We start from the raw sequence: 13,308 nt of genomic DNA on the forward strand, positions 1-13,308 counted from the left end.
AAATAGCAAGAGAAGAGCTGGGTAAGGAGAAACTCAAAATGTAGTAGAGGCTATAATTTAGAAAGAAGAGTTTAGCTATGTTATTGCAAACTAATAGTTCTTAAAATTTTTAACCTGGGCTTTCTCAAATAGAAGACACCATGGCCTACTCCCATCCTTGGGAGGATAAGCAATGCTAAGTGTATAATGAATACATGCAAAAACCTCAGCAACTTGATATTCTGATAGTCTATTATTCAGACAAAGTACATTTGGGTATTCCTGGTCTGGCACCATTCACATGCAAGCAGCAACCCAGGCTGTCCCATTCGGCTGAACGAGGTTAACATAGTATTTCTATAGGAAGATAAATAGCAAACAGTTTCTTTTTGCAGGTCACATGGCCTCCAATTATCGGATTCTACCTTGGTAACACAAAAACTGCCATAAATAGATCAGAGCAGTTCCAACAAAACTTTATTTACAGAAACAAGTGGCAACAAACAAGTCAGATTTGGCCCACGAGCCTCATGTGCCAGTCATTGGTCCAGGGCCTGGAGGAAGAGGGGCAATGCGGAAGACCATAGAAGGGGTTTTCACCCGGAAGTGGTATACAACTATTTTACTCTTACAAGTTAGAATTTGGTCACATGATCCAGATGAAGTGAAGAGTCTGAAGCTGTGCTCCAGTTTTTTAAAGAAAATAAAAACTTGGGGTTGGTGAACACACCCACTCATTTACATATTTCCAGGCATATTTGTTTTTGGAAAATGATATTCTGCTAATAGAAAAAAAGTCATTGCTTTCCACACAATGGGCAAAAACACTCAACAATTTAGTTAATAGGTCAGTTGATGATAAAAATTTGTTGATATTGATACAAATCAATAAAAAGAGTAACAATTCTGAAACACAACTCAAAACCATTGCTAAACTTATATACTTTCCTGAGCACTACAGGGATTCCAACTATGCTTTAAAGTACATGTGCAGTAGGAGTCTGACAGCTACCAAGTGTTCAAGAGTTAGATGATAACCAGACTTCTCCATGGAAAGCTGAGTTAGTGTCAACAGCACATGCACTGCTGTATGCCCATTAAACCCATTCATTTCCTTCTGGATACATAGTTAACCCCTATTCCATAACTGACTGTGATGGGATTGGGCCATAAATGAGCTTTGGCCAAAGGAATATAAGTAGATTCAATGCATACCACTGCCAGGCCTGGCACAAAGCAATGTTCCATCTTAGACACTGTTCTTTCTTCCCTCTCATAATCATCTTGGAAGCCATGTGACAAAAGGCTTCCTGAAAGACTGCCTGGAGCTGAATGATTTACGAAGCAGAGCACCAACTTTTTCCATTTCCATCTCCATAACTGCTTTGTAACAAGAGTGAGCAATAAACTTTTATTGGAATAACCACTAAGACATACAGCCATTACCCTATGCTAATACAGAGTTCTTACAGACTCTAGAAACGTGCTATGTTATAAATATTACACTTTAGTAATCATTTAAAAATAAAACTTTTAAGTATTTAGTTGCATAAAAATATGCACACATTCACCTTATAGGTGAGTTACTCTCCTTCTATCAAGAAAGATCTCCACAGTCCAAAACTAGGCTAGAAGCAGAGGCCAACAGAATGAAAACAGTATTTCAGGAAACTAATCTGCTCACCTGAGTTTATTTATTCAAAATTTCTAACACCTACTGTCTACTAAGTGTCTTAGTAGAAATTAAGGGCAAAAAGATGAATGTTACAAGTTACAATTGAGACCATAGCCTCAAATTGTAACGGTGAAAAAGAAGTGACTAAGCCATTAGTGACCAATGTGATGCTCACAGAAGATGTAAGACTTAGGAGAAAATGCTATAGCTCAGGAAATCACCACCACTCGCCAGAAGAGCAGGAAAGGCTCCAAAGAAGCCGGGGCATATTAAGAAAAATACTATGAGCTGGTAACTTCAGGGAAAAAAAGTGCTTCAAAGAGTCCTACTCTTTGTTGAAGTAACCCAATACAAACCCTACTTTCCTTTATCATTTTCCACAAGGATATGGGAACCATTCCAAGAACACAAGCAAAAAAAAGTTTTATGACTTCAAATGCAATTTTTTTTCCAGGTAGATAACCTACAAAAACAAAGAAAATTCTACTACTTTTAACATAATGTTTCTTGGTACATTTAAAAATTTTTGGCATAAAGAAAATTCTCCAGTTTTAATCACATGCATTATTCGTTCAGAACAGAATAGTATATAGTTCTTTTGTCCCTGCCAACAGAGATAAACCAACTCACTCACCAAAAGCAAAATCTAGTTTTGGAAGTGTGTATTTTATTTTTAACTTTACTCAATATTCTTACAAACACTGTTCCCAAGAGCCCAAAAGACTCTATAAAGAGATCTATTTAGCATGACTGGAAAAATAATTCACAGTATGTGTCTAAGTATACAAGTTGGTAGCTTCAAAAGTGCATTTGATTTGGATGTTAATGTGAGATGCCCCACATAAGTGAGAGATGATATTTGAAGGATAAACAGGAACACTATACATATACCACCACGGAGAGACAACGATACCTTGACAGTATCTTCCCAAAAGCTACCCAAGATAAAGATGCTTGCTGAAAATGTGAACTGTATTCTTCTAGATCTACTTATTCTGAATTTGTCTTTTCTTCTTTTTTTTTTTTCTTTTCCAATATAATTAGATCTACCCCTTTACCACACGTTTTACATTTACCACAAGATGGCCTGTGACACAGAGTAATTTTTAGAAATTTATATGGTATGTCCTCATATTCAATATTTTATAAAAGGAGAAAAGTTTTAAAAGTAAAGTCTTTATGTAACTGCAATCGTTTTACATATATATCTTATGGAACAGCTCTATTTTTCATAGACACTCCATTAATATTGAAGTAACCTAAAACGAAGTCTAAATTTATCAAAAGGCCCCAATCGCTTTTACTCTATGGCAGCCCATATATACAAGTCCAAATATAAACCGATTAAAGATTTGATGATACATTTTTCTATGTTGATTTTATTTAAAAATATTACTTTCTTACCATTTCCCATTTTCTTGTTCGTCTTTAAAATTATCTAAGTTATTTTAGACAACTGTTTCCAATAACCTTCTACAAAAATAAGTCTAGTAAAAGATGAAGAAAGGAAATGTATTTCTATGTATTCATGTAATTTAGGATTTAATGAAATATACAAAGTAAACTATGTGAAATACCCATATAACATATTTTTGAACAGCACATCAAAAGTACAACCTCTCCAATAAAAAATTCTGATACTACACAATAAAATTTTGTTTTTGTGGAGCCTATAAACAAAAGTAAATAGTGCTTTCTAAAGTTGCAGTGAACACCCATTTATTGATAAAAGAAGCAAAATAAACACAAATTTTACTTTGAAAATTTTAAATTTACATTTTCTAACATGTTATAGAAGATACACAAACAAGATATAGGAGAGAAAGGCCTAAAAAAATAACTGTTAGCACATTTTCTGTTTGTAGAGAAACCAAGAAAATGCTTCTTTTTAATAAAAAAAAAACACAATAATGCATAAAACATAATACAAGTTGAGTTTCATTTACCCCAAATTCTTGAAAGCCAAAGTGTTTCAGATTTTAGAGCTTTTTGAATTTTGGAATATCAGCACTGATTTTATAAGCTGAGTATTTCTATTCTAAAAATTCAAAATCTGAAATGCCCCAAAACCCGAAACTCAAATAATTCTATTATTATGAAACCATTAATACTTATGCCAGTTTTTCATAAGGAAAACATTGTAAATTTTGGATTTTGGCTTAGGGATGCTCACACTGGACATTCACCATTTACCAGTTCCTATTTAGGGCCCGAAATACTGTGTACTTCATGGACTATTTATCCTCCCTGAAGATGCTGAGGTTTATAGAGGTCATAGCACTACTAAGCTGAGATTCCCATTCAGGTCTATATATAAAACTTCTATTACATGGCAAACATTCCACTGTGTACTTTCATGAAAATAGCTTAAGATTTCATTAAATTCATCACATTTTTTGCTTGGGATTTCCTCAGCCAGTTTTCCTTTATTCACATCTACATACTCTGTAACAGGATATAAATATAGGTAGTTCCAACTTCTAAGGAGTAATATACATACATATATTTATATATACACACACTATATGTGAGAATAACTTTGAGAATTCAGAGTTTGAAAAATCTAATTATTGTAATTACTCCTGACAACAAATCATCATATAAATCCCTTTGGTATACTATACCAAAGAACACACAAAGTTATTGAATTTCAATAAATATTCATAAATAAAAACTTTTCTAAACAATCATTTAATTAGTTAACATTTGTTATGAAACCATAAGTACTAAAACCAGTATTTCTTAAATATCTCCTGGGCTGCTATTGGTCTACTATTCTAATTCTCTCCCAAGAATTAATACCTGAAAAATATACAGAAACAAGTTTTCTGACACCTCTGTATTATTTACTCTCGTCATGTCTCATTAAAAGCCACACTTGCCCTAACGATTTTGGAGAGTTTCTGGCACACATAAATGAGAACAGACTGGGGGTAAGGGAGGATAAGAATCTTTTATTTGTCCGGGATGAAAAGTTGAATTCAGAAGATATATGCAACACTACCTGGCTCTATAATTAAAATTTTTTTATAACTTAAAAATAAGAATTTTTTCAAGTAAAATGAAACAAATTTAAAATATCCATGTTTAAAAAGAGCATTTGATATTTTCAAGTACAAAATTTTTTACGATAGCACAAATTTTCCACATTAAGCTTACCTTGAAGATGGCATTATATTTGAAGCCCTGAATTTTGTTGTAAACGGATTAGTTGACTCATAATCAAAATAGTCCTGCCGATTTTCACTAAAAGCATTAGGTGATTTCAAGTCACAAGGGCTATCAGATCCCCCATTGTTAAGTTTATCAGACCGTCTGCTTTCTTTTTTCCCAGTCACTCTTTCAAACAAGCTAACTTTCTCCCTTTTCTCTCTTTTATTTTCTTTTCTTACTTCAATTGATTTTGAGAACAAATTCATGCTACTATCCCATGATTCACTGCTTTCTTCAAATGGATTTTTCTTTCTTGGCAGTGTTGCAAATTTTTGGGGTAATGAAGCAGTCACATTTGTAAATAGGTCATTTTGTCTTCCAAAAGACAATTCGCCTTCATCCACAATGCTGTCAGGTTGGTTCATTTTAGAAGTATCAAAGCTTAATGTTCTTCTGTGTGGAGATTTGAGACTTCCTATAAACAATTTTGTAGTCAGTACATAATCAGCAACCCATTACATCACACTATTTGACACATTCCGCATGCATTCTCCTGCTTTTAGAATAAGCGTAATTAGCTATTTAAAGGTATTAACCTTAAAAATACCCAAGGAAAACAACATTAAAATGGTAAGGTACAGCAGTCTGAAGTATCTAGATTAATAACAATTAGTGCACTGTTAAACAATTACCAATTTACTAGGCTCAGGAATGGTCACACAAATTACAGTATCAAGAATCTATTGGGATGATAATGCCGGAAATTCTCAAAGACATTTCTTCGTAAAATATTAGCACTGTTTACTTTCTTATTTCTCAACATAAAAGTATTTTTCTAGGAACTTTATTAAAAAATGGAATATTCATTTATGCTTCCGTCTTTCAAGGTAGAAGAAACAGCAATTAAAAAAGAAACCAGGCCATGAAAGGAGACTAGGACTCATTATCTAATATGAATACAGACAAGCTCTGCCTTCAAGAAACATCAATTTGGGGTTATTACAGACACACAATTAATATTTACCATATGACTAAATTTAGAAAGTACAAGAAACTACATATTTTATTTTCTAACTTTAGAAATTAAATCTTAAAAACCAGAAAGGTATTTCAGATCACTAAAGGTACACCCAGAAAGGAGGAGCCACTTACCACTTTCTGGAACTGCTCCAAAGGAATCTATCCGGCATCCAAGAAGATGTGTTTGACCTACAGCGCCAGACTTGAGTTTCTCAGAAGATGCGTGGGACCCAGTTAAATCCGACATTGAATGTGCAGAAGAGAGTCTCTGAGGACCCAAAAGAAAAGGCTTTTTTGGTTTGGATTTCATCAGTATTTCACCACTTGAAAATTCAGTATTGGCATCAGGCATGTGAGTACTTGGAATGATTGCAGAAGATGTATCGGAAAATGTTCCATCATTTTTTCTACCTTTCATTTTATCTTTTAATTTTGCAAAAGGAGATCTTGTTTTGTCCTTCATTGATAAGTCAAACATACTTGCTGTCATATTGTTCCTCATAAACTGAATATTGACCTTTATCTCACCCCTGTTTTTGATGCTTTTTCCTTGTTTGGATTCTAATCTAAACCACCTTAAAGAAAAGAAAAAACAGGCTGTAACATTTAATAAAGAGGATGTTAAGTTTTGCTACACACAAATAGCTACATCATCCAAAGTTGCACATGAAGGCAGGCTAAACACTCAATGAGAACCTGCCTGCCAGAGTGGTTCCCGCTTTCCTCACTGCTTAACTTTAAAATCTGATCAGTTTCTGTGATGTGACAGATCTTTGGTGAATATGATAAGGTACTTAGGTAACATTTTCTTTCATACTTGAAAATTATTCATCATCAAAAACTCTTACCAGCGATAGTTAATATGTTTCCACATTGGATAATTATTTCTAATGTCTAAGGAAATTTTTTGACATTAAAAATACTGAGGTGGAGATTTTAAAAGAATTCATCAATTCAAATTATGGCTACCATAAAATGATAAGTAATGGTAACATTTTAATAAAATACTTAGCTTACCCCAACATATCACTTATATGAAAGTATTAAAAGAATTCCGTTAACATTGGAGACTACTACAAATAATCATTAAAGCTACAAATGATGTAATTCAAATTCATCTAAAATGGATCAAAGCCTTCCAAATTCAATTTGCAAGTGACAAATAATGAAGTTTACAAAAAAAGTTTAAATGCTTCCTTTAGTATCTACTTGCTTCATTTACCACTGTGACACCACTGAATAAAAAATACCTTTATAAAGCCAAATCTCAAGCTTTAAATTGCTTCAGTGTATCATACCGCCCATTTTTAAATGATGTGTAATGAGAAGCAAAGTTTATTTGGTTTTGTTTATGGTACTTTTACCCATGAGAAATATTCCAGTTCTTGATGTCACAAGTGGTCATTCTACAGGGCAGTCAAAAACAAACAAACAAACAAAAAACTGCAAAACTGAATCTAGAAAAGTATTTGTACTATGTATTCACATTACTTAGCATGAAGCATGATTGCCATTCTTTCATACAAGTAATTAAATACAGCTCTATTTGAATGCAGCAGATTTTCTTAGCTACAAAGGAACTCTCATCTAATTTTACATTAGTCCTTTTTCTCATTGTTATCAACAAGATAAGCCAAGAAAATACTGCAGTTACTACACAGCTAGTGGAACACTGGTTCACAGGCCGTTCCAGGAAGGAGAACGAATGGCCATATTAATATTTATACCCACTACATCGCAACAAGTAACACACAGGTGAAATATATTTTCTTTATCCATTACACTGGCACAATTAGGGTATGTAGTAGTTGTATTGAAACAAGCAATTTCTTAGAAAAAACTATATTATAATTGAAATTGTTAACCTGAAACCAAAACCCCTTCTGTAAGATAAACAGAAAAAAAAAAAAATCAGAGACTACAAACAAAAAATGACAATAGTAAACTGTGGACTATAGAATCTTGAAAGATATGAATCCGAGCACACAAAATGCCTGTACATGAAGCAAGGCTATACAGTCAGCAACTAACTCTTGGTTTTGGAAAACAGAGCCATTTTCAGTGTGGGGAGGGAAGGAACACTTGAGAGATTATCTCGCAGGGTATTTCTACAGGCTACAGGCTACACAGAAAACAGGTGAATACAGTTTGTGAGAAAACAAGAAAACATGGAATTCGTATAATAAAGCGGATCTGAGAAAAAATAAATAACCCAAGAAATGTAAAGAGAGTCAAAATTCACAGAATTTTAGATATAAGACCAAGTAAAATCATCTACTTTAACATCCTTATTTCACAGATGAGGAAATTGAGGCATAGAGAATGATATGTAATTTCCCAACATCAGAGTAAAATCAAATAAGGAAAAAATCTAAAGCTGATGAATAACAGCTGTAGGAAAATAGTTCTTCCTTATTTGACGAACCACATGTGTTAATAAGGTTAACCACATGGCTGCCACATATTATAGGATACTGTATTTAATCAAGACATATGATAGCCAAAGAAGGTGGCAATACAGATTAATCACCAGAGTAAAAGCTTCTTGAAGGCAGTTTATCCTATACTAAATAAAATGTTTACTCACTTGTTATTTCCAGAACCAATATTCTTAAATTTACTAACCTACAACAACATTCATGTGTGTTTTGTATTGTTTTATAATAGGGAACTGTAGAGACCTAGGTAAGCTTTAGAGTAAAGCAACTCTGTATAGATTTCAATACAGTGTATTTTCCACCCCCAAAACACCCTACAAAGTCTTTTAATATTCTAAATCAGTGTACTCTAAGAAAAACACTAATTTAAAAAACAGGCATGACAATTAATTTAGCTGCTTTGTTTTGACATTGATATAGGAGAGAGGTCTTAATGAGACCTTCAAAAATCATTCCTGAGAGTGTTTGTTTTCCCAGGCTTCAAAAAGATAAAATGAAGACACAGCATTTGGGGCTTACTGGATTAATGCTGATTTTTTTCACCTCTGGAGCAATGGATTTAAACTGTTTATGGCCTCTTTTCAATTTTTAGCAGGCACAGGTCCATGTCCAAAAACCACCACACATGTGGGAACTATTCCTAAGCAATTGGTGCTGTGTGGTCAGAAATGGGACAAGATTGGCAGTAAGGGTGCCAGAGGCCAGGACGCAGGTGCACTTAGGAGACCCCCACAAAGCCCTAAAATCCACATATGTTTGAGTCATGCCTAACTCTGAGGTCTCTTGATTGCTATTTCTTTTCATGAACATTAAAAAAGAAAAATCAACATCACCTATTTCTGTTGTAAGAACAAATTCAATGGATATTACATAATAGCATCAACAATTTTACCATTCTGTTATTAGACGTTGTATTATTTCCTTGAATTTCTCAAATATCCGCTGAAGGGGGAGATATAGAGGTTCTCCATCCACTAAAAGGGTCTGATTCAGGCCCTTCACCCCTTTTCCTTAAAAGAAAAAAAAGTATCTTCCAGGTGTAAAACAAATAGTATAACACTTTTAACTATTCCACTTCTTTGCCTTTTATGACACCATTGGGAAGACAAGATGTAAATACTTGTCTTCAGTCTCAAAAAGTAAAAAGTGTCACATCCAGAAGTTTCATGGGACTTCTAAATCAGCTGGTAACCTTCATCACTCATACCAGTTTTCTAAAAAGTGCTTGGGAATAATATGCTGACAAGATTTAGCAATGTGCAGAATGCTAAATATCTTTCTTACAATACACTGGTGGCTCAAGTCTGTCTCTTACTGCGCCACATGTACAGCTGTGCTGGAAAAAGGAAGCTGTTAAATATATTAAAAATCTAGGAATATTACCAATAAAGATACCTCATCAAATACGTGCTCCCTATTTATCCACAAAGAAAATGTTAAAGGTTTAATAACACATGAAAATCACTTGAATGCAATAACATCACAAGCCCTGTTGATAACATTTCAAAGCATTTCCTCCCTGAAGTTCTCATCAATTTTATATAAAGAGTACAATATTAAGAGCATTGCTTATGGCCATGTTTAATATAACTGATGCTGCCAAAGACAGAAATAAAGCAAAAAGGAACTTTAAAAGGTTCACTTTCAGGTTCTTTCACACTTGGACCTACTTTAACTTGAAAAGTTTATGTCTTGGAGGCCTGCACTATATTATCCATTAATATTAAATGTACCGTTTAAACACAGTACGAAATTTGAGGTTACAATATACTCAAAAGTTTACATTCAAAACAATTTACATAGTAACCACTAAGAGTCACCTCAAATTGACAATTTGAAACAAATTATTTGGTAATTACTCATTTTTTCATTTAAATTTGATGAATACTGTGCAGGAAACCGAATGCCATTTTTTAGGTATTTAACAGTTCTGCTATTAAAATCATTTATAAATATGCAACTTGAAAAAAACTTTTCTCCTCTTTAAAAACATTTTTCAACTAGTTTAAATTTTTATCATTTTTCCTCCACCATTCCCAGTATTTCTCATCTCACTACTCTTTCACCTACATATACTGAATTTTAAAGTCCAGATTCAAAAGAAAACAATAAACTCTCATCACAAGAAGTCTTCAGGCAGATAAATACATAAAAAGCAAAAGATGGATAGTTTAAAATACAAGAACTTAATGTGAACGTAACAAAAATTATTAGTGCACAATCCTACATATATTTCAGTTATGACTGAAAGAAACATTAAAACTACTCTGGAAATTTGAAGTTCAAATCATTTTTCTCCCATTAATTTCACTGATCTTGATGTTCTCTCAGGCTAAAAAAAAATTGTGAAGTTAAGGATGGGTGAATTACCTATTTCTGAAAACACTTTTCTCAATTTAAGATATATCCAGTGTTCAGTTGTATCGATATTTTTTAAATAAAATATATCTAACTCAAGCTTGAAAGACTGAAAAGGCCACATTTTCATTGAAGAAGTCATTAAATCACTTCTTCACAAGAATTTAATCATTGTCTGCAATCTTACAGCAGTTAGTAAGGTCTAAACATACTAGCTTTGCAAAACTAACTCAAGCGATACAATAGCTCCAGTATATTGCAAATTCAAAGGAAAATGTTAGTGAGTTTAAGACTAAGGACATTTGTACATACTTTCAAAACTTTTCTCTTAACATCTTTATACTCTTAACTGACCCTGAAAAATGGTTAGACTAAGATAAGGCCCAACTGCGTTTAAAATTCTAAAATAAAATACTGAGTTTTAAAATTGGTAATATATCATTTGACAGTCATGAGTTCACCATAGATATACACATTACATTGGAAGATTTAATTTTCTGATTTTCCACATCATGGGAAATTATAATGTTTAAAGAACATAATTTATACCTACAATAATTCTAGTCAGCCAACAATGTGATGCAGCCCTTTTAAAAAAGTGAAATAATATTAATTTTCTTAAAATCCGGTGCAAAATATTAACAGATTTTTACCTCAGACAGAAAGGAGGAATAATGAATCATTAATCACTCCATTTAAAAAATGTTTCATCACATGGGCTATTTTTACTTCAGAGTCATGCAAATAAAGTGCTTAAAACTGGGTCATATTTCAATTCAAAACCAATGCCTCAAGTACACAAATATATTTCCAAGAACAGACAAACCATAAATAAGGTATAGTTAAGCTCCCCCAAATTCAAAACAAATTACATAACTTACTCTGTTCTCCTTCTTTGTTTGTCCTCAAAGATGTCATTGAGATTGATTGCCACCTGCCCTAAAAATTTATCCAGACCTACCAGGGATCTGTGCATAACTATAAGGAAAAGAATGTATTTCTCTGGATTCCCCTGCATTAGCAATCCAGGCAGCTCAAAGGAGGCCTCTTCCTTCCAGACTGGCTCAAGGGTTTTCTCAGCTACAGAGGTGGAGTATTTTTCCTTGCCCAGCTGGATTATAGTGTATGTGTCATTGGTGCCACTTTTGCCTTTTGGCTTCAGATCTTTGGCTTGGAGCACTGTGACCTGCACGTGGGTTGGGAACCACTTTTGGGCTTGCTCGGACAGCATCATTCTGTCCTTTCTCTCAGGACTGAGTTCCCAAGCGTAGACAGTGCCCCTCCCGCGGGGAGAGCCTAATTCTTTAAATCACTGCATTCTCGTGCGTTTAACGGAGCCAGGCCGACTCCGAGCAGTCCAGCCTGTCTGGGGCTGATGTCAAAACGCCTCGCGGGGGCAGCTTGGGGTCACGGCTGCTCGGGGGGCTCCTTTCCTCTGGAAAAGCACAGGGGCCCACATCACCTGGCCACGCCGTCCAGGCCTCCGCGCGGACCCGCGCCTCTTGTCTCCACTTCCCGCGGCGCCCGCCCCTGGGCGACGGGCGGCTCCCGGGCCTAAAGGAGGAGCGGCCTGGCCGCTGCGCCCCTGCCCCGACTCTAGCCCTGGCCTCCGGCCTGCCTCTCGGCGGCCCGGCCTCCACGCGCCTCCAGCCCGCCGTGCGCAGGTCCGCGGGCCCGGTACAGCTCCTCCTCCCGACCCCGGTAATACGAACCGCCTCCACTCGCGGGCCTCACTCCCTCTTGCCAACCTCTCCCTCCTCCTCCCACTCGCCCGGGCTCCTCCTCCCGGGCGGGGGCGGGTCGCCTGAGGGCGGAGTGGCACGGGACGGGGGAAGCGGCCGCCCCGGCGCCAGCAGGCCTCGGGCTGCGCGGCGAACTGCCCGGCGGCGGGCGCAGAGTTTGGCCAGGCTGGGCCGGCGGCTCCTAGCACCGGGCAGGCGGCGGCCACGGCACTTCCGGGTTAGCCTTCTCCATGTTGGGCTCGGCAACGCGTGGGGCGGGGCCGGATGGGTCAAGGGTCAGCGCCTCCCTCGTTGCTGTGGCGACCAGGGGCGCCTGTAGCGGAATGCAGGCAGACTAGGTTCTTGGAGTTGCTGAAGCCCGGCCGAGGGTTGGGATCTGGGGATTCAGTGTCCGACAGTGGAACTCTGGGGAGAGATGGAAGGGGCAACCAAGAGGAGTTCTCAAAGCCCTGGAAACTGACCAAACTAAGGAGACACCTGACTCGAGTCTTTGAGCATGGACTCTGCCCGTGTCTACCCTGGACACCCAGTGCATGGCAGTGCTATTTCAAGGGTAGTGGTGGACCAAATTGGTCCTCTTCATTGACTGAAACGTGTTTTCCTCCAACCCTTTATGCTTTTCGAAGACAGCCCATCAATAGACTACAAGTGACAACTCTCACCCAAGACTAAGGAAAAGAGAGAGAAAGATTTTATTGCAAAACTACTGCAGGGATTAGAAGAGATGAAGGAAGAAGGTGCTGGGATTGGCATCTGCTGCCCTCCTTCTGTGTAAAGGATGGCCAAGTTATTTCCCCTCTGAGCCTCAGTTTTTACACATGTAAAACCACTTCAATTAGTCTCAGACCCTATCATGATTTTGCTGTCCAAAATCATTTCATGGGCATTCACAATCTGGTGCGGAATTTGGATCATGTGGAAACCCTGTCCCAATTTCAAAAGG

General features: G+C 36.5%; 1 protein-coding gene across 2 annotated transcripts in view; it reads right to left on the reverse strand.

Moving 5' to 3' along the window:
- Rab11fip2 (RAB11 family interacting protein 2) overlaps window positions 1-12,512 on the reverse strand; it is a 39,565-nt gene extending 27,053 nt beyond the window's left edge. Inside the window, exons 1-3 of one of the 2 annotated variants that reach the window (XM_003479637.5) lie at window positions 11,505-12,509; window positions 5,960-6,402; window positions 4,814-5,282 (exon numbers count right to left, since the gene is read on the reverse strand). In XM_003479637.5, coding sequence (XP_003479685.1) covers window positions 4,814-5,282; window positions 5,960-6,402; window positions 11,505-11,857 — 1,265 coding nt within the window. In that variant the 5' untranslated portion in view covers window positions 11,858-12,509. Of the gene's footprint in view, window positions 1-4,813; window positions 5,283-5,959; window positions 6,403-11,504 lie in introns of both variants that reach the window. The other variant, XM_063244819.1, reaches the window with a different exon arrangement.
- Between the last annotated feature and the right edge of the window lie 796 nt (window positions 12,513-13,308).

The sequence above is a fragment of the Cavia porcellus genome, unplaced genomic scaffold (assembly GCF_034190915.1).
Source record: "Cavia porcellus strain 051 isolate PalLab524CR breed Dunkin Hartley unplaced genomic scaffold, mCavPor4.1 scaffold_2, whole genome shotgun sequence".
In the NCBI taxonomy this organism is placed as follows: domain Eukaryota; kingdom Metazoa; phylum Chordata; class Mammalia; order Rodentia; family Caviidae; genus Cavia; species Cavia porcellus.